This window comes from Anabrus simplex, chromosome 1 (assembly GCF_040414725.1).
Source record: "Anabrus simplex isolate iqAnaSimp1 chromosome 1, ASM4041472v1, whole genome shotgun sequence".
NCBI lineage: Eukaryota > Metazoa > Arthropoda > Insecta > Orthoptera > Tettigoniidae > Anabrus > Anabrus simplex.
This window is the reverse complement of record NC_090265.1, coordinates 498249170-498272533: the sequence shown is the minus strand read 5'-3', so window position 1 is coordinate 498272533 and position 23364 is coordinate 498249170. Positions and strand designations below refer to the sequence as shown.

Below are 23364 nucleotides of genomic sequence, written 5' to 3'. Positions count from 1 at the left end.
TGAATTTTTAAAATGAGTGACTCTATATCTCCAAACTTTTAAAGTTTGCAGATGTAAAAATTGGTATTTAGAATCTTCATTAAAAATAAAGAAACACGTATTTCTTTGTTTTTGGAAAATCGCAATAGGAGGAGTGAAAAGGGGTGAAAAATGGGTTGAATGCCTTTAATGAGGCTACTTATATCTCAGAAACTGAAGATATTATAGACCTGAAAATTGGTGTTTGGGATCTCTTTTAAAAATAAAGAAACACGTATTTTTTGTTTTTCTGGAAAACCCAATTAAGGGGGGTGAAAAGGGGGTAATATTTTAAAATGACTGTATCTATATCTCAAAACTTTTAAAGGTTATAGATGTAAAAATTGGTATTTAGAATCTCCATTAAAAATAAAGAAACACTTATATTTTGTTTTCGGAAAATCGTAATAGGAAGGGTGGTAAAGGTCGAAAAACGGGTCGAATGCATTTCATGAGTCTACTTATATTTCAGAACCTGAAGATATTACAGACCTGAAAATTGGTGCTTTGGATCTCCTTAAAAAATAAAGAAACACGTATTTTTCTTTTTGTGGAAAATCCAATTAATGGGGGGGGGGGTGAAAATGGGGTGATTTTTAAAAATGAGTGTATCTATATCTCAAAACTTTTTAAGTTTATAGATGTAAAAATTGGTATTTAGAATCTCCTTTAAAAATACAGAAACATGTATTCTTTTGTTTTCGGAAAATCCCAATAGGAAGGGTGTAAAAGGGTGAATAATGGGTTCAATGCCTTTCATGAGGCTACTTATATTTCAGAACCTGAAGATATTACAGACCTGAAAATTGGTATTTTGGATCTACTTTAAAAGTAAAGAAACACGTATTTTTTCGTTTTTGGAAAATCCAAATATTGGGGGGTGAATTTTTTAAAATGAGTGTGTCTACATCTTAAAATTTTAAAATTTACAGATGTAAAAATTGGTAGTTGGAATCTCCTCTAAAAATTAAGGAACACGTATTTTTTGTTTCCTGTAAATCCTAATAGGAGGGGTGTAAAAGGGTGAAAAATGGGTTGAATGCCTTAATTGAGGATACACATATCTCAGAAACGAAAGATATTACAGAACTGATAATTTGCATATGGGATCTCCTTTAAAAATAAAGAAGCACGTATTTTTTAGTTTTGGGAAAAGCCAATTAATGGCGGTTAAACAGGAGTGACAAATTGGGGTGAATTTTTTGAAAGACTGTATCTACAGAATATCTTGGAAACGTAAAATGTTACAGAGTAAAGAGTGAGTGTAAATCTCCTGTAAATGTAAAGAAATATAGGTGATTTGTTTTGGAAACTTCACTTAAGGGGAACTCAAAAGGGGTGAAATTTTAAAATGAGAATTTTTACAGTATATCTAAAAAAAAAACTTAACATGTTACAGAAGTGAAAAATGGTATTTTTTTATCTCTATTAAGCATAAAGAAACGTGTACTTTTAGTTATCGGAAATACCACTTGGGTGGAGGGGGGGTAAAAGTGACTGAAAATGGTGATGAATTCTTTTAATTAGGCTACTGATATCTCAAAAATGAAGATGTTACAGACGTGAAATTTGATATTTGCAATCTGCTTTAAAAATAAAGAAACACGTATTCTCGGAAAATCCAATGAAAGGGGGGGGGGGGGGGTTGAAAGAATTGAAAAATTAATTGACTGAATTGTATGAGAATACATACATCTAATAAAAACTAAAGTTGTTACAGACGTGAAAATTCTTATTTGGACCTCCTTTAAAAACAAAGAAGAACGCGTTTTGGTGGGGAAACCATCTTGGAGGGCGGGAGTGTAAAGGAGTTGAATTCCTTTCATGAGGACACATAAATCGAAAACTGAAGAAGTTAGAGTCGTGATAATTGGTATTTAGAAGATCCTTTACTATTAAAGAAACAAGTATTATTTGCGGGAAAATTCATTTAAAGGGGGGGGGGGGGGATTATTGCGAAATGAAGTGAAAAAAGTGAATTTTTTTAAATCTCAAAACTGAAGGTATTGGACGTGAACATTGGTGTTTTTAATCTCCCTTAAACATAAAGAAACAAGCATTCTTTTAATTTTTTTGGTGGGGGGGGGGGGGTTGGCGGTAAATAAAATTAACGGTGGTGAGACCAATTGATTTTACTGTTATTAATGTACTTATAAGGATCCTCCGTTGCTCAGGCGGTCTCTCACAGCTGGGTTCCGTGGTTCAAATCCCGGTCACTCCATGTGGCATTCGTGCTGGACAAAACGGGGGTGGGACAGGTTTTTCTCCGGATACTCCGGTTTTCCCTGTCACCAGGCATTCCAGCAACACATAATAGTAATAATAATAATAATAATAATATTCCGGACCGTCGTCAAATGTGCGGACTGCGCTGGAAACGGCTCCTGGATGGGTAATGACTAAGAATGCAGTCCGGCCGTGGGTTCAGTGCCGCCAAGGCACCCAATATGACACCACGCCGGATCTCCTGAAGGATTTTATCCATATTAAAAATATTATAGGAAAAGATGGCAAAGATTTACGGAAGTACGAAATCGATTGCTGGAAAGGAAGATTTAAAAGTGGGAGGAAATGTGCCGTAAAATCATAGAAAACCAGTCAGATCGGGAATTTTGGTGGATTCTCGCAGAAAACGAGTCAGATCGCGAATTTCGGCGGATTATATATCTAATACAATAAGCATTCAATTATAAATTTCAGTATAATACCGTAGCGAAGCACGGGTATCTTGCTAGTTATTACCATATATATGTGAATAATATGTGCACCCTAATTTTAGAACAGAATTTTAAAACTTTGTTTCAATTTGTGTTTTATTTAACAAGAAATTAATCTTATATAATGATGTACTCCAAAAGTGAATACAGTAAAATACAATTAATCTGTTTTGATGATGATGATGATGATAATGATGCTTGTTGTTTAAAGGGGCCTAACATCGAAGGTCATCGGCCCTAATCTGTTTTAAGAAACACATCAAAATCTTCACATGCTGTTGGGTAGGCAACCCACTTACCTTCCCCTGATATTTGTAATCAGCTAGTTTCGTCTATGTGTTGTCGTAATGAGTATCATGTCTCATGTTAGCCTAGTGAGGATGGTTGCCTAGTTGTACTTCCTCTTAAAACGTTAATCACCACCACCACCTCTCATGTTAGCTGTACAGGAACGTGCTGTGGGAAATGTCCGGCAATTACTATCTGCTTATTTTTTGAAGTAGCTTGTTTACTTTTTTTTTTTTTTTTTTTTTGCCAGTCACAAGGACAACTTTCTTTGGCAACATACTTTCTTTGTGTTGTGCAGTTTCTAATGTTCTCAGCATCTTCAATAATCCTAAGCTTATCTTCACCTGCGAACAGGGGATTACAAGAACTTGTAGCCCTACTTAATACTGCTTGTGGTTCACACTCCGCTTCTACTGTTCTACTGATGCTACATGGACCAAGGTCACATGACACTACAGTATAACGGGACCCATTGTTTGAGGCAAAGCGGTATCAACCTTACTTCAAATAATGTGTACATTCAAGTTTTTTTAGTAAATTCTGAAAAAAACAAAACAAAAACAAACATGCACGGAATATGCACATGTACTGTATATGGTATTACGATCATCATTAAATGGATCTCATATCAGAAATCTAACAGAATATTGAGACTTTCTGGCACATAGGAACTTGCCAATTGTTAACAACACAGTACTTGTAGGCTAACTTTCTCTGCGAATAGTCAAGCTAGGCGTTTTGTCTAATATAGTCCTCCATAGCTGAGTAAAAAACATGCCTGTGTTCAGTTGTAAGGCTGCTTTTCTTAGCATACTGACTCGGGCATTCAGCAACACGAGACTAAGTTCACCCTATTTCGTTTTTAACACTTACTTGTGCAATCCACTTACATATTGCTCCCCTTTATTTCTACAACTTTTTTTGTTTATCCTTCAGCCCCTCTTGGGGCTTCTGTGATCACTTTTTCAGTTCAACTGTAGCAATTTCAGTAAGACCGGCAGCTTCATGGACGTGATTTAGATTTTTGACATTTTATCAATGTGACCAATGATGCAAGCAGCCATTTTGTCAAAAGTCCTGTTTTCAGATGAATCAAGATTTCACAACAATGACACCATGAATTGGCACAATATGCACTATTGGAGCACAGAGAATCTTTTGTGGGTAAGACAGGACACATTTCAAGTGCAGTGGGGAGCAAATGTCTGGTATGGGATCTTGGGCAACTACCTAATTTCTTTGATGGCTATCCTGATGATTTTCTTCTCTTACTGGAGAACATGCTACTGCTCACCCAGTTACAAATGTGGTTACAACAGGACGGGGACCCAGCTCACAGATTAGCAGTTGTCCTTAAACATCTTCATGCTTCATATCCTAATAAACAGGTACGAAATGAGGGAACTATTCCTTAGCCTGCCAGATCATCCAATCTTTCAGCGCTTAGCTACTTCCTGTGAGGTCACTTAAAGCAGGCATAATATGTACAGGAGCCTGAAAAGCCTTGGTCACATTAGGCAACTGATAACCACAGCATGCCAAGTTGTTACACCTCACAAGTTACAACGAGCAAGAATATCTTTAAATATCATGCTGAAATCTGTATAAACCAAGGTGATCAATATTTCACGCACTTACTGTTCTGAGTATGCACGGTACAGTGTTTCCTCCTTCAGACCGTCATGTCGTAGTCGAACCTGGCTATGTAACATCTGTTAAGAACGGTTCTTTTCAAGACCAAATAAAAATTCACTCACTGGAACAAGTAGGTATGTGGTCACATCACATCCACTGTAAATGGCATAAAATGAAAACAAAACACCAGCCTGAGAAATGAACCTGTTTCCTGGCACCTTAGATCCGCAACAGAAGTGATGCACAATTTTTGCCACCTTAGCAACGGAGAACCATGGAATCACAATATTAGTTAAATATTTTATTCTTAAGGTCCACCTTTTTAATACAAACTATGCAATGTTTATATTACATCTTCCTTCAGGGACTAGTTTCAACCTAACTGGAGGTCATCATCAGCCATAAAGCAAATCACACAAATACACCGAATAAAATAAACAATGCACAGACACAATGGCCTTAAAATAAAAATGTATGCACAACCCATAGAATTCAAGTTAAGACCGGATAAATAAATACATTCCGTTAAAAGTTCAATCGATTTAAGACACAGAGCAGTGTCAATGACATTAAAATGATATGCACATACCATGTATGCATCAAAGTAAGGCTCAAAAAATGCATTGCACTATGTTAAAAAGTTGTTTTTAATAGAGATTCATAAAATGTTGGTTAAGGTTGACGCATAGAAATTTGATTAATGCTGGCTCCTTAAATATGTTGCATTCAATTAAAAGTTCAATTGAGCCAAAGTCAAGGTGTCTTCAAGATGTTAAAAATATTTGATTTATGTACAAAAGCACATATTCAATACACATGAATTCGATGCAAGATGAGGGAAGGACTCTTCTGTTTAAAGACTCTTGAATGCTGATGACTGTTGCGCATGGAGGTCTAAATATATTGAAGTACCGGGAGAGTTCGCCATGCGGTTAAAGGCGCGCAGCTGTGAGCTCGCGTCTGGGAGATAGTGGGTTCGAATCCCACTGTCAGCAACCCTGAAGATGGTTTTCCGTGGTTTCCTATTTTCACATCAGACAAATGCTGGGGCTGTATCTTCATTAAGGCCACGGCCGCTTCCTTCCCAATCCTAGGCCATTCCTGTCCCATATATATTGAACGGAGATGTAATGTAAACATCGCATAGTTTGTATTGAAAAGGTGGACCTTATGCCATTGGCACTAATGATATAATCTATAATCTCGAGCATGAACTCAACAGTACACAGGAGCAGGTACCAGTGTTTTTAGCTTAGCTGTATTATACGAGTTTGTTAGGTTGCGTATTTCAAAATGGTTGTACAAACTAGTGTTGGCTACTGAGTGTATGATTCGGAGCACTGTAACAATTCGTTAAATTGTCCAAGTGAATCGATTCGCAGTAATGGCGAGCTCACGGCACACGATTCAGCTGACTCACAGTGGACAGTGCCGAGTGGTTCACTCACGGATCAGTGAGACACAACACACACACATGGTTCATTATTGGAACACTAAACATTGGCGGGGAGCCGAACTTCTGCTGTGGGCGAGACATAGAGAGCCATCCATTGCTCACTGAAGCAATCGTATGCTAAAATGGACTCTCGCTCTCAGCTCATCTGAAAATAATACCCACCTGCATTCACTGTCCTCTTCTTACAGGGAACCTGATATTTGACAATTAATTCAACTCAGTTCTCTAGCCTACCCTATGACTATGAGTCATGCTCGTAACCACTCAAAATTATATGCTTTATATTGGGAAGAACCACTCAGTATTCTTTCAGGTTGTATGTCACATCATTGCACAAGACTTCAATCATTGAATCAAGTGATCACCAGTTATGTAGATAAGTGAAACGACTGATGCAAACTTAACTAAAGAGATGTTGAATCAGAAAACTGTGAATACAGTGAAATTTCTAAGTTCACTGAAATCATTTAAGAAAAGGATAGGCAAACAACTGTTAGGGAATCTGCCACCTGGGCGATAGCCCCAATGCAGATCATAGATGATTGTAGGTACACTAATTTTTGTCACTGGGGGGGGGGGAAAGGCTTTGAAACATCCAAACTTGATGCAAAGAGACTGTTGCAGGAGAAACCTGAATCTGAAAGCTGGATGACACATATGATGATGATGATGATGATGCTTGTTGTTTAAAGGGGCCTAACATCCAGGTCATTGGCCCCTAATGGTACGAAATGAGACAAAATGGAATGACAAATTAAAAGTTCAAAATCCTCCACTGAACAGAATTCAAAATGTGAGGATAAAGAATGAATGGATGGATATGAATTTAAAACAACCAGTGGATCCGACCCGCAATGTCTCCCATTCACAGAAACTCAACAAATTATTAAACAAATTAATTTAAAACACCACCTAATCGATACTTAATTTCTTACCTTTGGGCAGAATTATAAAAACATTATTATATACAGGACATGTTTCGACCACTTAGTGGTCATCTTCAGCTGTCTTTAAATAGCTTAGATGAAACAATTTGATTAGTAATTACATTAAAATCTTAAATTACTTTCCCATGGGAACTTATAACAATTACTTACAGCGCTGGAAATTTTGGGTGGGGGATGGGGGGATTTCAGTGATGTGGTGTGTAAAAAGGTACTTAAATTACAATTCGCATCTACGGTAATATTAAAAAACATATATTCTAATGGAACACATTTAAAAAACCTTAAAACGTCTGTAATTAGGCACTTTATGTAAAAACACCAGGTGGCTTGATCTTGCTTATGTTAAAATTGATGTGTATAACAGTCTTCAAGTTTCATATTACTTGTCTGTTGTGTTGATTATCTTCCTCGAAAGTTGCTTTTTATATTTAGTACCAGGTTGTGTTGAACTGTTAATTTACAATGGTCGTATAATAACTTCTCTATTATGTTGCGTGAAATGGCGGTCCTCAGATTTTGGCAGCTTGCCTCACGATCTGCAACCAGCAGAAAGATCGTAAAATGTTAAAATGTGTCATTAAATTAAATTAGAACAATTTTGTTTAATGACACATTCTGTCAAACTAAATTAGAACAATTTTGTTTAGTGACATTTTAACATTTTATGATCTTTCTGCTGGTTGCAGATCGTGGGCAAGCTGCCCAAATCTGAGGACCACCATTTCACGCAACTTAATGGAGAAGTCACCATAGGACCATTGTATTAACAGTTCAACACAACCTGGTACTAAAAATAAAAAGCAACTTTCGAGGAAGATAATCAACACAACAGACAAGTAATATGAAACTTGAAGACTGTTATACACATCAATTTTAACATAAGCAAGATCAAGCCACCTAGTGTTTTTACATAAAGTGCCTAATTACAGACGTTTTAAGGTTTTTTAAAATATGTTCAATTAGAAAATAAGCTTTTTAATATTACCGTAGATGCAAATTGTAATTTAAGTACCTTTTTACACACCACATCACTAAAATCCCACCCAATTTCAAGTGCTTTAAGCAATAGCATAAGTTCCCATGGGAAAGTAATTTAAGATTTTAATGTACTTACTTATCAAATTGTTTCATCTAAGCTATTTAAAGACAGCTGAAGATGACCACTAAGTAGACGAAACATGTCCTGTATATGGTCATGAAGTGGACAGCTTGCAATTCCCAGAAACTGACGTGAAACAATAGTATTACTGACCAAGGGACTGCGTCTATAGCATAATACTGAATCGATGATGCTTTTAGTATAAAGGGGTGCAAAATCCAAGTCATCGGCCCCTCATGAAGGTACTTATCGCTAGGAAAGTAGAAGCATGGTATTTGTCACGCTGCAGTACTAATCAAAAGTAGCATTGACTCGCAGCATTCCACACAGTATGGTACTACTCACAGGTAATGAAATTCGCACCTGGAATACAGACCTACAGTGTTTCGCACATTGCAGCGCCATTTGCAGGCAACGCAAACCTATGGTGTTCATCACATACGTGTACTAACCACAGGGACCTGCACCTTTTTTTTGCTAGTGGCTTTACGTCGCACCGACACAGATAGGTCTTTTAGCGATGATGGGATAGGAAAGGCCTAGGAGTTGGAAGGAAGCGACTGTGGCCTTAATTAAGGTATAGCCCCAGCATTTGCCTGGTGTGAAAATGGGAAACCACGGAAAACCATCTTCAGGACTGCCGACAGTGGGATTCGAACCCACTGTCTCCCGGATGCAAGCTCACAGCCGCGCACCTCTAACCGCACGGCCAACTCGCCCGGTAGGGACTCGCACTATCCCGTGGTGTTCCTCATATAGTGCGTACTAATCATAGGCAAGCCAGAACCATGGTGTCGCTCCTGAAGTGGTATTAATTGCAGGTACTGTAGAAGCCGGCAACGCACTCTGTTGCTATTAATCACAAACCTATTTGGTACCTAACATAGTGGTACGACGCGCAAGTAAAAGTGACCCATGGTGTTCCCTGCGAGGTGGTAATAATCACAAGTACCGGTAGTTTCATGGTTCTAATACAATCATCCTTTGGTCGCCCCCTCTAGTCGCCTCTTACGATAGACAGGGGATATCGTAGGTGTATTCTTCGTCTGCGTCCCCCACCCACAGGGGGTTGATGCATAGGAAAGCAGTACATAGAATGAAGACGTGATGACAACAGCGTTGCTGCTGTCTATCAGTACACACTACACAGATTTCATGGGAATGCTGACTCTAATTTCTCTAATTTGCTATGAATTGGATCACTGTATGCATTCAGTGACGTGAACAGACTCAAATGAATCAATTCAGTAAAAATGACAGGGTTTGAGGGATGTTCCACCATTCAACACAATGTAAAATGTTTGAAATTTATTAAGCGAAGACCGGTTTCGACTCCCTTGGAGTCATCATCAGTTCTTGTAGAACAATTAAATCAAAGGTAATCTGATAACAATCATGAGGATTGCCTACACACATTTCAATAGGCTGACATAAAACATCTGACAAATTATATACACAATGACATGAAACGCTTGGCACTTTAACCCCTTAAGCGGGGAGCTCAGTACACACCGGCTCACTCCCAGGTGGGGAGCGTTTTCCCTGATTGAAGAAAATATTTGATTACTTGTTTAAAAACAATATTAGACTAAAATGAAGTATTGAAGGGCCATAAGAGAAATATTTACTTGAATATAATGTATTTAATTGTTGAAAAATCCCATTTCTTTTTTGAATACATTGTGCAAGAACGTACTAATTGCTTTCACACTGTGATATCGAGGTTGCTTCTTCCTAATAGCAAAGCTCTTGTTTTCATTTATACAGTAACTTTCACCTGAATATTTTAGGCAGTTTACTAACAATCACTGCCTGGAAATAAATGTTCTTGTATATGTAAATTGTAGCATTATAAAGTTTACATGTACATAAAAGATTTACAATGGAATAAATTATAATACTCACAAAATTTTCTGTTATGTTGGTTAGTGCTTTTGAGGAATCAAGTTTATATACCTACAATTCATAAGTAACACACACGGACTATATTACTCTACACTATAAGTAATATTTAGTATTTACAGTCTGCACCGTGTTATGCCTTTTACAGCTGTTCATTATGATACACACGGAAACAGATAACATTATATAAACTGTCTCGGCTTCGCATTATTTGTAAATTCCATTCCGAAATCTGATCGTTTTCTTGGTATGTATGGATGGTTCACATCAATTGACCCTTTGCCATCAGGGCTATAAGCTTCCAAAAATTTTGCCAACAGATGATCAAATACTGGATTTATCTTGTACATTTTGGGAGGAATTTGTCCATTATTCACCTCAATGTCAGAGGTATGTAAAATGCTGGTGAGAATAACAACAACAACAACAACAACAACAACAACAACAGTAATAATAATAATAATAATAATAATAATAATAATAATAATAATAATAATAATAATAATAATAATAATAATAATAATAATATTGCCTTAATGTCCCACTAACTACTTTTACAGCTTTCAGAAACACTGAGGTGCCAAAATTTAGTCCCACAGGATTTCTTTTGCATGCCAGTAAATTACTGACATATTTGAGCACCCTCAAATACCACCGGTCTCAGCCAGAATCAAACTGGACAAGTTGGGGTCAGGAGGCCGGCCAGCGCCTCAACCATCTGGGCCACTAAGCCCGGCGAGAAAAAATCTCTTCTGTGTTATCAGCTCATAGAAAATAGGCATAGTGAACAATTTATTGCGAGAAATATAGTGTCCTAATTTAGGTTTCTGTACAATCCTGTGTGGCAACAGTATGGCTATAAGAAGCTTTATTTTATCCTTATTTGTTCTGACCCGGTCTTGATCTCAACTCCTTCGTTTCATCTTACTAAACTGGGTTTTATGTGTGATTTCTTGCTGGGCATCATTTGTCTGTTCAGCTATGTTCTGGCATATATCGGCATAAAAAATAATTAAAATATTTTGCTTGGTTTTATTTTCCCAAAAAACTCTCCTTTTACATCATGATGGAATTTTGGATCGATGCGGGACCTTCTTTGTCCATTTTCAGTATAAGTTGATAAGAAATAGCATTGGTTGGATTGTAATCAGTATTATTGTCATCACTGCCACTGTCATGATTGCTACTTGAACTGGAATCGAACACGTGTTGTCTTCTTAGCGACTGCTGAACATTCGCATCAGCTGGGCATGAACCCTGTACATTCAAGCCTGCAGTACTTATTCCAGGTAAATTTCTGTCACTTATGATTTCCCCTTCGGCAGAACTTACTTCACTATGATCAGTATTCTCCCCACTAAATTCCAACATTTCGTTTATCATGGCCAGTAAATTATCTTCCTCTAACGTTGGGGGCCGGTAATTCCTTTTAGACATTTTACCGGTAAAAATTTAAGAAAAAAAAGATCGAATAGAACCTTTGTCTCTGCAGTTTGGACGAAAATAATGAATTGTGCCTGTATTACGGATGCGTACGATAATAAATGTTGTGTAACTCTCAGTAAACACACACTCCAGTCGTGAAGGAAGAACACAAGATTGGGGATAATAAATCAGGCCACAGTTCTAAAATGTCATCAGAGAGGTCCGTTCAGTATCACAATCTCTAGAAATCCCTCCTACAGAAATATTATTACACCCCAGGGACGATTAGGCGATGAGCTAAAGCTTCAGCGCGAGGCTTTGGGCTTTAGGTCATTCTTGCCCGGACGTAAGTTGCGTTCTTTATGATGAAACTCATGGATGACACATTGGTATTGAAAGAATATAATTGAAAACATTCACATCAGAGGGCAGACACATCCAGAGTACATTGTTGAAAAAGAAATAAATCTCTACAGGCAGGCAACTGAGAAAAAAAAAAAAAGAAAAAATTGAATCGATGAGCAAATGCCTGAAAAGCCTTACATCTGAATGTTTTTGACATTTTTGACATGCTCCATTGGTGAAAATTATCTAATTCCCTCCACGGGAATTTAGAATTTTCCATTTGGAATTGCTAAGTGGGCAATAACTCCATTGTGGAAATTTATCTCCCATATGCAGTTATCAGACTGTGCTTCTTATAAGGGCTTCTGATAAGTTCACCTGCATAAACCCTAGTGTCAGTGGGTAGGGTCTGACACATCCCACTCTGATGAGTCTAGTGTCAGACCTAAGACGAAACGCTGGTTAATAGAGCAAATGCCTGAAAAGCCTTTCATCTGAATGTTTTTGACATTTTTGACATGCTCTATTGGTGAAAATTATCTAATTCCCTCCATGGGTTTATGGCACCGTGTAATTAGAAGTGGATGTCTGAGGGAAAAAAAAAAAAAAAAAAAAAAAAAAAAAACGAAATGAGAAGCTTATATGTGTGTTTGGATTTGATTGTAAAGTGATTTGAATAGTACTTACTCACTCTTGTTCCCGTTCGTGTTGACCTGCTGTTAGAAGAGTAGGATGCGCTTTGTTCGACTGTGTTTGTGGGCGTGGTGCTTATTGTTGGCCAGCAGGGGGGAGGGGGGAGCAGTTGCTTTCTTAGGGTCGGTTGATGTGTGGAGGGGCTCTGCGAGAGTGGGGAAGTGATTTGTTGTCACGCCGTTCTGCCTAGATATGTCTTGAGGATGAGGGGATGGATGGCCTCGTAAAGAATGTTTTTTTTTTTTTTTGGTGGATTCGTTCAGATTATGATTAAAATTTACATGTTGGTCTAACGATATGTAAAACATTTCCTTGATATTGAGCAAGGTCCCTTTTCCATGGTTTCAATAATTTGTAGGTCATTGTCTATATCGGAAAATTTATGATTGGACTTTTGCATTTGTAGACCCATGGCTAAATGTCTGTTATGTTTGACTGCATTAATATGCATTTAAAGATAAAAATTTCATAATGTTCCGTATTGAAATGTATCACAATTAATATGTTCGATGTTTCTGGTGTTAAAGCTCCTTAGCTTCCTAAACAAGACTGGCACTGTAACCTGTACGCGCCCGGTTTGTCAAACTTGCCCGATTTATTCACGGTCCCTGGATTGTGGAAATGAGAACGATTGTTATTGGTTGTCCTGAATGCTATTTTTACCCCGTGTTTTTTAAAATAGGTTTATTATTTGGTAAACAGAATCATTGTTGAAGGTGAAAAATGAAAAACTGTGCTTTTGCTTCTTTTCTTTAATAAGAGTATATTTAGGTTTGTTTTGAATTTTAGATATAATTTGGTCGATGAACCTTCTGTTATACCCATTAGAATAAGCTATTGCCTTGATGGTATCAAGTTCTTTTCTTAGGTTGGAAAGAGATAATGGAATATTAAAAGCCCTGTGGAGAAAGCTATAAAAGGCTGCTTTTTTGTGGGAGGTAGGGTGGATTGAGAGTTGTTTTATGGTATTGATATATTGTGTAGGTTTCCTGTAAATGTCATAAGAGAGGGAGTGTTGATCTCTTGCGACTGTCAAGTCCAGAAAATTTAGAGAACGGTTGGATTCTGCTTCGAATGTGAACTGTATATGGGGACTCAGTTTTTCCAACTCCTCAAGAATGGTTAGGCTGTTGGTGTGTTTTCCACCTAAAATTGTGAAGGTGTCATCAACAAACCTAGTCCAGAAAAAAAAAAAGTGTTTTATTTTGCTGATGTGTGTATGTTCCAGGTGGTCTAGGTAAACGTCCGCCATTAATCTCGATGCGGGGATCCCATTGGGAGGCCATTTTGTTGATATATTATTCCGTTAAAATCATAATAATAATTATTATTAAATGTAAATTTAACCAGGCTAATGAATTCTTCTATTTCAAGTTTACTCAGTTTACTATGTTGTTGCAAGATACTTTGTATTGTCCCCTTCAAATTTGGTGATCTTGAAAATATTTTCAACAAGTTAATATTAAAAGTTTTACTGTCTGCTGGGAGCTGGGTTTGTCATTTGGAAAGCAGTCGGCGAGCTCTGAACCAGTTTTTTTCATTCAGAGGGGCGATGTATTGATCCAACTTCGACCAGGGCAAGGTAAATCACGTGACGAGCCCGTGTGCTAACCTGCCACGCGCGAATGACCTGACTGCCAGCCCGCTCCTCAAACAGTCAGAGCCAATTACGAGAGACCTTGGTAGCCAATTATCGTCTTTGAAGAGTACACGCATCCCAAGCCGAGGATATAAAAAGCCGTGTTCTGAGTAAATCCTTCTCTTCTCTATGTTGTTCGTCACTATGCTGCTCTAATCTACGCTACTTGATGCTGATCTACGTGACCACGTGGGAGAGAACTTTGCAGTACGAGCAGACGCCCGTTCTGCCAAATTTAGTGGAAATTATTTACTGACTCTTATGGAGTAAAATTCAACCTAGAAAAACCAAGTTAAGTGTAATTATCCAGGAGAACATTCCGTAATTCTGCGTATGTGCATATCTTAACATTTGTCGTCTCAGTTACAGCTTACACGTCTGGAACGCAAGAGAAGTTATCCCGGAGATCGCAGCACATCAAGATGAATAATTCTTCGACAATGTACACCTCTACTTCACCGTGGGACGTCTACTGCCGTGTATCCATGAATTTCTAAGATGTGAGGCGTATCTGGTCAAGAGGAGGTGACTGACCGGGAAATGCTGGAATGATTGACTACAACCTGGGATCGAACCTCATCTAAAACATGAGTACCATTTAAAAGTTTATTTCTTTCTCATCTTTGTAAAACTAGAGGTCTTTCTTCTTTAAATCGTAGATCTATTAGTTTGTTGTAGATAGAAGCATTTCATTTTCCATTTCTTGAGGTGTCATGGTAGTTGAATTTCACGTGTGTGACTGAAATTTGGAACCTATTAGATTAGATGTGTAGTTTGTTTTTGAGTGAGTTCCCATGCATATGAGTTAGATATCTCTAAAAATCACCGACCACGCGATAAACTTTATTTATTTGCCTGTGACATTGAAATTAATTGGACTTGAATTTACGTGTACAATTTGTGATATAGGGTCAAACCTAGTGTCATTTTAAGATCACTTGTATTATTTAGGATCGAGTCATCTAATGTTACGATACTTCATGAGGATTGAAAGATTTAATAATCACTTGAGTAATAATAAAATCAACTAAAGATCGGGTAAAAATGGAATTAAACGGTCGTGAGCCATAACTTATTTTAGATTCCTTATATATGAGATTTAATGTGCTCTTTTTATGAAGTGCCTGGAATACGGCAAATCCTGCAGGATGTTAATTATGTAAAGGAGTAGTTGGAGGATTTATTTGTGATGATTGACTTGTTCCTGTGTCTTTGGGAGCACAGTGGAACTTATTGTAAGTGGAGCACATGTTGCGTATGTATTTCACGGATAGGGAATAATAATAATAATGCGACTGAGGCTCACGAACGCGATGGTTGCGGCTTGTAACGCACGTGAGGGTGGTGATTATGGATTTTATTGGAATCTTCAATTATATCTCCGAAATTTCGATGAATCTCCATCGTCGTGAGAAGAATATTTCAACCCAAGTGATATCCCTAATTTCGATCACTAGTCACTATTGATGGAGTATTTTCAGTACACGAATTTTATCTTCTATTGAATGTTGACGTGACCATGCTTAAAATTAAAAGAATAAACTTATAAGGAAAAATTTAATGAGTTTATGTTGAGGAAGACTAGAATAGGATTTTATTTTGTTGATTATTATGATATAAGGGAAAGATCATCTCGTTATTTCCGCAAAGGCAAACAATTTGTAAATTATTATTTAACTAGCTCACACATGGATAAGAAATTCAAATTTCAAAATATGTTAAATTAATTTGAAAATGTGAAATCCATGCAAATGTCAGAATGAAATGTTCACACAGAGCATAATTAACTTGAATTCTAGTAAGAATGAGTCATAGTAATTGATTGAAAAATAATTATTTAAATGTGAATTATAATTGCCATGTGGATAATGCAGTGAGATACACTAATTAGAAACACGATCGTGTGATGATAAAGGAACATGTTACACAAACAAGGCTAGAAACTACTACCAATAATAATAATAATAATAATAATAATAATAATAATAATAATAATAATAATAATAATAATAATAAATTAATTTTGAAATTAATTTTGATTTTTACTAAAGTTTCTACTGGTGTAATTGACAAATATTATACACTTTTAATGTTGAGATTTATCAGAATTCAGCTAAGACCACGTGTTGAGACTACTGTAAATTCATGGAACCTTTAGAAACTTTTATTGTGGAACCATAAGCGAGACAGCTGTCTAATAATTTTGTAAAACTTTTGTTAAAATCTTTGAACTTTTCAGCCAAATATTTTGATTTTAAAGGCAGTAAAGGCCTAATTTTCCTTTGATTTTCATTTCCAGAACAGTAAGGCTCGAGGACGAGAAATACGTGTGATTCTCAAATACTGCGGAAGATTAAAATATTATGAAAGTTCATTGTAAAACAAAAACCATCAAGGATTTTTTTTGTTGTTGTTATGAAATGCTCATGTCAACAAATGTCAGAGTGTTGTTTTAAAAATTTTTTATTTGCCTGGTCATCAAACCCTTTACCCTTAAATGCCTCTAGAAAACGATAGCCATGAACGAATGATCCACCTCGGGATCTCTCGCTCACTGGCTGGGCTTAGCTAGGGAATAATGGGGGCAGTATGATGGAAATGGTCTCGTCTAAAGGAATACTAGGGTACATATTCTTGATGTCGAAGGATGCTAGTGAATGATAAGATTGAATTTTGAGGTTTTTGGTGTTGTTGCAAAATTCTAATGTGTTTTTAATGGAAGTTTTTACTTGAATGACATAGTGTTTTTTGAGAAATCTTGGGATGAATTGGGCTAGTTTGTAGGTAGGGCTGGGTCTGAAATTAACTATTGGTCTTAGGGGAGTGCCCTAGCTGTTGGAAGCTTGGTGTTCATGTTTATTAATTTACTGGAATCTTGTTCACTGGGAATAAATGAAATGTTCTTAAGTAAAAGTTTCAGATTTTTCTGCATTCTTTTTTGATTGTTTTGTAATTTCCTTCTTGAAAAAATTGTGTAGTTTTTTGGAACTGTAGGCCTGCAGTGGACATATTGGGTTCTCAGGAATGTCTGGGAGAATAAGGAGGTCTCTGAGGACTGGCAAAAAAGAATAATCATCCCAATTTTCAACAAAGGCGATAAGAAAGTTTTCAAGAACTACAGGGGAATTACTCTAATATCCCATGTTGCTAAGATAATGGAGAGGATACTGGAAAGTAGAATAAGGTTGAGGGTTGAGAATCAGATACAGAAAAATTAGTTTGGTTTCAGACGTGGAAGGTCAACAATAGAGCTCAATTTCTTTACAAGACAACTAATGGAAAAGCAATGGGAGTACAGGAATATATGGTGATGACATTCATTGACATTGAAAAGGCATATGACAGTATTCCCAGGACTAAAGTTTGGGACAGTCTGGTGCAAAAAGGAATTGGACAGGAATTAATAAAAATGATCATGGCAATTTACAAGGAATGTTGTAGTTGCATGCAAACCCAAGTTGGCAGGACAAGTTGGTTCAAAATAACTAGTGAGCTGAGACAGGGAACCGTTCTATCATCAATCCTGTTTACGATAGTAATGGATGACATCATGAGAACAGCAAAAGCAGAATATGGAGGAAGAGAAATGAACGTGTTGTTATTTGCAGATTATATTGTGATTTGGGGAGAAGACAACAGTACGGTTCAAGAACAGTTAGATGTGGTGAATGGGAAGATTGAATGTGGATTGAAAATAAGTGTAGAAAAGAGTAACTCTTGTTATGACTAGAGAGGAGAAAGAAGGGGAAGGTCAGATTAGACTTGCAGATAAGTCCCTGGAAGTAGTGGAAACGTTCAAATACTTGGGGAGTGAATTAATGGAGAGAGCTCGACTGGATGCCGAGATTAGTAAGAGGATTCAAGCTGGAAGTTGTTTTTATTATAGTGTAAGAAACATGTTATGGGACAAAGATGTGCCAGTGGAAGCAAAGGAAACTATGTACAAGATGTATTACGTACCCATAACAACTTATGGAGCAGAAACTTGAACAATGACAATCCGGGTCCACGGCTAAATGGTTAGCGTGCTGGCCTTTGGCCACAGGGGTCCCGGGTTCGATTCCCGGCAGGGTCGGGAATTTTAACCATCATTGGTTAATTTCGTTGGCACGGGGGCTGGGTGTATGTGTCATCTTCATCATAATTTCATCCTCATCACAACGCGCAGGTCGCCTGCGGGTGTCAAATCAAAAGACCTGCACCTGGCGAGCCGAACATGTCCTCGGACACCCCTGGCACGAAAAGCCATACGCCATTTCATTTTGAACAATGACAAAGAAGGATGGGAATCGAATACAGGCAGCCAAAATGAAGTTCTTGAGAAGTATGATACAGAAGAGTAGAAGAGACAAAACAAGGAATGAGAAAATCCGGGAAGAAACTGGAGTGGAAAAAATGAATGATAAAATAGAGAAGTGCCGACTAAGTTGGTTTGGGCACATAAAGCGAATGAGTGACGAAAGAATGCCAAAAAATGTGATGAAAATGCAAATGCACGGAAGGAGAGGCCGTGGATGACCACGATTGAGATGGAAGGATACAATCCAAAGCAGTATTATAGAAAGAATCCTGAACTTGGACACAGTGTTGGAGGAGGAGTGATGGAAAGACCGAAGAAAGTGGAGAGGAACCATATTTGCCCCTACCCAGCTACAGCTGGAAAAAGAGAAATGATGATGATGATGATGATGATGATGGAGTCTTCTTTGTAAAAGATGGCTGTAGTATTTCCTTTGTCTGCTGGTGTAACTATGAGATTGTTAGATTTTATTTTCTCTTTTAATTGGTTGATTTGTTGGCATTGGTTGGAGCTATTGTTAGGTTGGGTTGTTTTTTTTTTTTTTTTTTTTGGTTGTTAGTTTCGTTAATCTTTATCTGGCTTCATATCTAATTTTTTCTTGTTGTTCTGTGGGGAGTTTACTAACTGCATGTTCCGTTTCTGTAACTAGGGTGTTTAATTCCTTGTATCTGGATTGAGGACTCCAATTGAATTTCGGACCTCTGCTTAATATTTCCATTTCAATTTCATTAAAAGTTCTTTTAGAAACATTTATGATTGCGGGCTTGAATATATGCTCATTGGGTATTTTGATGCTAGTGTTCGAGTCCGGTGTGGTACCTCTCTTATTTAACTTAAGTGATGTGGAGTGATTATTACTGACATGCACTTTTTGAGGTGATCTATTTTCTCGCTGAAATTGTCTACTTTCTTAGTGGCAATGTTTTCAGTTACATAAAGTGTGTGTCTGAGAAAATCATCCCAATAGGTTGGGGTAAGGCTGTGAGCTGCGTCTAAGTGAGCTTCGTAGAGCAGAGTGTTCAAAAATGGTTTTTTTCCTATATAGGAACTTTATTTCTTCTTTTAGCCAAATTTTGTTGGTTTCATAATGGGTGTTTCATGTTTGCAATGTTGACCTATGTTTTATGTTATAAGCTTTTAAAAATCTAGGAGTTAGATTATTGAGAAGGCATTCTTTAAAAAAGGTGATATCTTTGTTAAGGATCGTTATCTTTTTCCTCAGATTTAAATATTTGTAAGTGTATTTGTGTACCTGCTTGGCCGTACTGTCATAGCTTACGATTTTCATTTCCGTGTTGATGTATAACTAAGATAATAGGGTTTGAAAAAATATCCTGATCTTGACTTCATCAGAACCCCACGAAATATCAGATTTTTAGAATACCTGGCAGTCACTGATCACATGAGCTGTACTCAAACCCTATTATATTAGTTATACGTCAACACAGAAATGAAAATCATAACCTATAATCAGTAAAATCAATTGAATATCCCATCACTAGAAGAAACAAACATAAAAGACAATACCAACTTTGACCTTAGGATTCAGGAGTGAGCAAGCTACCACTGAGCCAACTGGACACTTTATGTGAAGCCACATGTAAATTACTTGTCTCAAACTAGGCATTACCTTGACCACTTTTTGATGATATGTGATTACTATTACATTTCACTCATAAAACACCACTTTCTGTGACTGTTGTGTAAACTATTTCACTCCTCTTTTCAGGGATACTTGCATAAGAGTCACCACAATTGTTGACTTACAGTGAATACCAGTTGCTCGGTCAGCACCAACGTATAAACAATGCTTTATATCCTTGCACATGCAAAGTGTCTACTATCTCAGATTTTGATCATTCATGTGTGCCATTATTTATTTCTAGTGCTGTACATATAATGCTCTTGTTTGTCTTGAAAGAGTAATCGTATACATACTTGAAAAAATATCTTGATCTTGACTTCACCAGAACCCCACGAAAAATCTGATTTTTAGAATACCTGGCAGTCACTGGTCACATGAAGCCGTACTTACCTAGACAAGTGTTCTCCACTTAAATTCATTATCTTTCTCCCAAAATACAAGACAAAAGAAATATCCCACGTAACGTGTATGGAAATCATAATACGAGGGTAGCCCAGAAACTTATGCACCACATTTTTTCCTTCAACAATTATTTACTGAACACAATGAAACTTACTGTATTTTCTAGCATTCTTAACGCACTTTTTTGAAAAAAAATTCTGGTGAAATTATGATTAGAGTCTTGTATTGATCAAGACAAAGAAACACTTAAAGTTAGTAACAAAGGCCCCCTTCTAAACACTACTGAAAATTGTTTTATTCATCTTGACCAATACTTCAACACCAATTTCAATTTAAATGACATTTCTGAAAAACCTAATATTTTATTCAACTTCCTTATCCACTTTTCCAAAAATGCTAAATTTACAAACCCAACCCAAATTCAATATTCCAGGCCTTATATAGTTCCTACAGATATTTTCCACTTCCTATAACCCATCCACCTGATCCACATTAAACTACTACACCTCTTCATTTATTTCCCTATTTTTTCCTTTATTTTAATCATTATTTTTCTACTTCAACATTTTCTTTCCTTTTTACCTTTCTTCTTTTTTCTCTCTCCTAATTGAACTAAATTTTCTAACATCTCTAATAATTTAGACCACTCTAACTTTCAAATTTATACATTATGCTATTCTAAGATCGACCTCAACTCTTACCTTCAAGATACAACGTGCTACGTCATCACGCTCCTCAACTGTTCCAAATTTTGCACTTTTTAGTATTTTTTTCTCTTCACAATTCTTTTTCTATGTCATATGTTTCAATATCTTCAAGAATATAATACAAATTTCTTTAACCTGGATATATTTCTTTCGACAAATAATATACAACTATACTATTTCACTCATGTCAGCATTTGAAGGCCTGATACGTGAACTTTTTACATTTTTTCGTCGGATTTCCACAAACTTTTGGAAGCACATTGCCGATCGGCACATATAACTTGCTACTCTTCAAGAACTTGCTCCGTACTACATTTACGTATTTGATCTACGACTTCAATATTTTCGTAACTATTGACACGCAGTGCTGACCCCTGAAATTATACAGTGCCTCATGAACTGCAACTGAAAAATACGTATTTGATTCTAGACTTCTTCACAACATTGAAATTTCAACACACAGTGCTCCCTGAAGTGTTATAGTGCTTCATAAACAGCACCTGACAGAATTATTTAATCTTCACATATAGTTTACCTGTGCATTGTCTTTTATACTTATTTGTGATCGCCTGATGATGGCCAAGAATACTGGTTGAAACCGGTACAAATTATAATTAAGTAGGAATGTAAAACTTACATTTCTTATTTTAATAGTATTGAAAGTTTTAACCATCATGTATCTTCTTTCAACTTAATAGTGAACATACGGTATACACAAGAAAGAATTATGTTTCTTCTACACTCCCTATTTTCCCATGTAATCGCCTTTCCGTTCTATGGCCTTTCTCCAGCGAGACACAAGGGTGTGTATTTCCTGTCGATACCACTCCTTGTTCTGTTCACAAAGCCATTTCTTCACTGTGTGAGTTACCTATTTGTCATCCTCAAAATGTCTCCCACAAATGGTATTCATCAATGGCCCAAACAAGTGAAAGTCTGAGGGAGGTAGGTCAGGGCTATAGGGTGGATGGAGTAATACTGTCCAAAAATGTTTCGTGATGGTGTGTTCTGACGTCCTCAAACTTGTGTGAGGGCGTGTGTTATCATGAAGCAAACAATCACCTGGGTTGTTATGGCGTCCAAGTCGCTGGAAGCGCTTCTTGAGTTTGGTTAATGTGTTCACATATGACTCGGAATTAATGGTGGTGCCTCTTGGCATCGCACAAATGAGTATAACACCATAACAGTCCCAAAACACAATGATCATGACCTTACCAGCAGAAGCAGTTGCTTTTAATTTTTTCTTCTGTGGAGAGTCAGGATGGTGCCATTCCATCGATTGCCGTTTTGTTTCAGGCTCAAAATAATGAACCCCGGTTTCATCACCTGTCACAATCCGGGACAAGAAGGCTTCCCCCTCAGCTTCAAAATGTTTTAGCAACTGAGAGGAAATGTTTTTTTTCTGAGACTTTTGTGTTCCTCCGTACGACAGCGCCGAACCCATTGTGAACAGTTTTTGCGTAATCAAGAGCACTGATGATTACACCCATACTTCCTTTGCTGATTGACCGCTCCCGCGCCAATTTCCAAGTTCTTCTGCGTCGGTCCTCACGAATGAGCACATCAGCACGCTGCATCTTGTCAGGTGTGACAGCCGTGGGTGGGCACCCTGACTGCTGCAAATCTAGGAGCTCTACTGAACAGTTTTCAGATGGCCTCACCCTCTATGCCCAGTGACTAACCATACTTCTGTCGACTGCTGATGCTCCATAAACTGCATGTAAATGTTTTCAACAGTTTCTTGCTCCGCAGTGAGAAATTCAATGACGACATGCTGCTTGTAATGTACGGCACTTACAGACGCCATGTTGAACTATTGCTGCAAGTGCACTATCTGTCGGAAGAAACAGAAAGAAACTTTGCGTGCACGCTCCGAAAACTTCACAGAATTCATATCTAAAGTTTTGTAACACTGTTGGGCGCTGAGAAAAAATTATGGTGCATTATTTTCTGGGCCACCTTCGTATTTTTTTTTTTTTTTTTTTAAGTTCATAAATTCACAATCAAATGAATAAATTCCCCACCTCTTGATCGTTGGTGAGAGGAGTATATCCAGTCATTAAGAAGTGAAGCCGAGGAGTTGGAATCAATGGTGCAATGAGGCCAATTAGGTCATTATTCATATAAGATGGGTATCTGAAACAAA

The 23364-nt window shown here is 37.2% G+C and overlaps 1 protein-coding gene across 2 annotated transcripts in view; it reads right to left on the bottom strand.

The window, feature by feature from the left end:
- LOC136857015 (tubulin gamma-2 chain) overlaps positions 1 to 23364 on the bottom strand; it is a 226298-nt gene that overhangs the window by 69209 nt on the left and 133725 nt on the right. For both annotated transcript variants that reach the window (XM_067135356.2, XM_067135357.2), the window contains one exon: positions 23243 to 23354. In XM_067135356.2, the coding sequence (XP_066991457.1) occupies positions 23243 to 23354 (112 nt within the window). The remainder of the gene's footprint in view (positions 1 to 23242; positions 23355 to 23364) is intronic.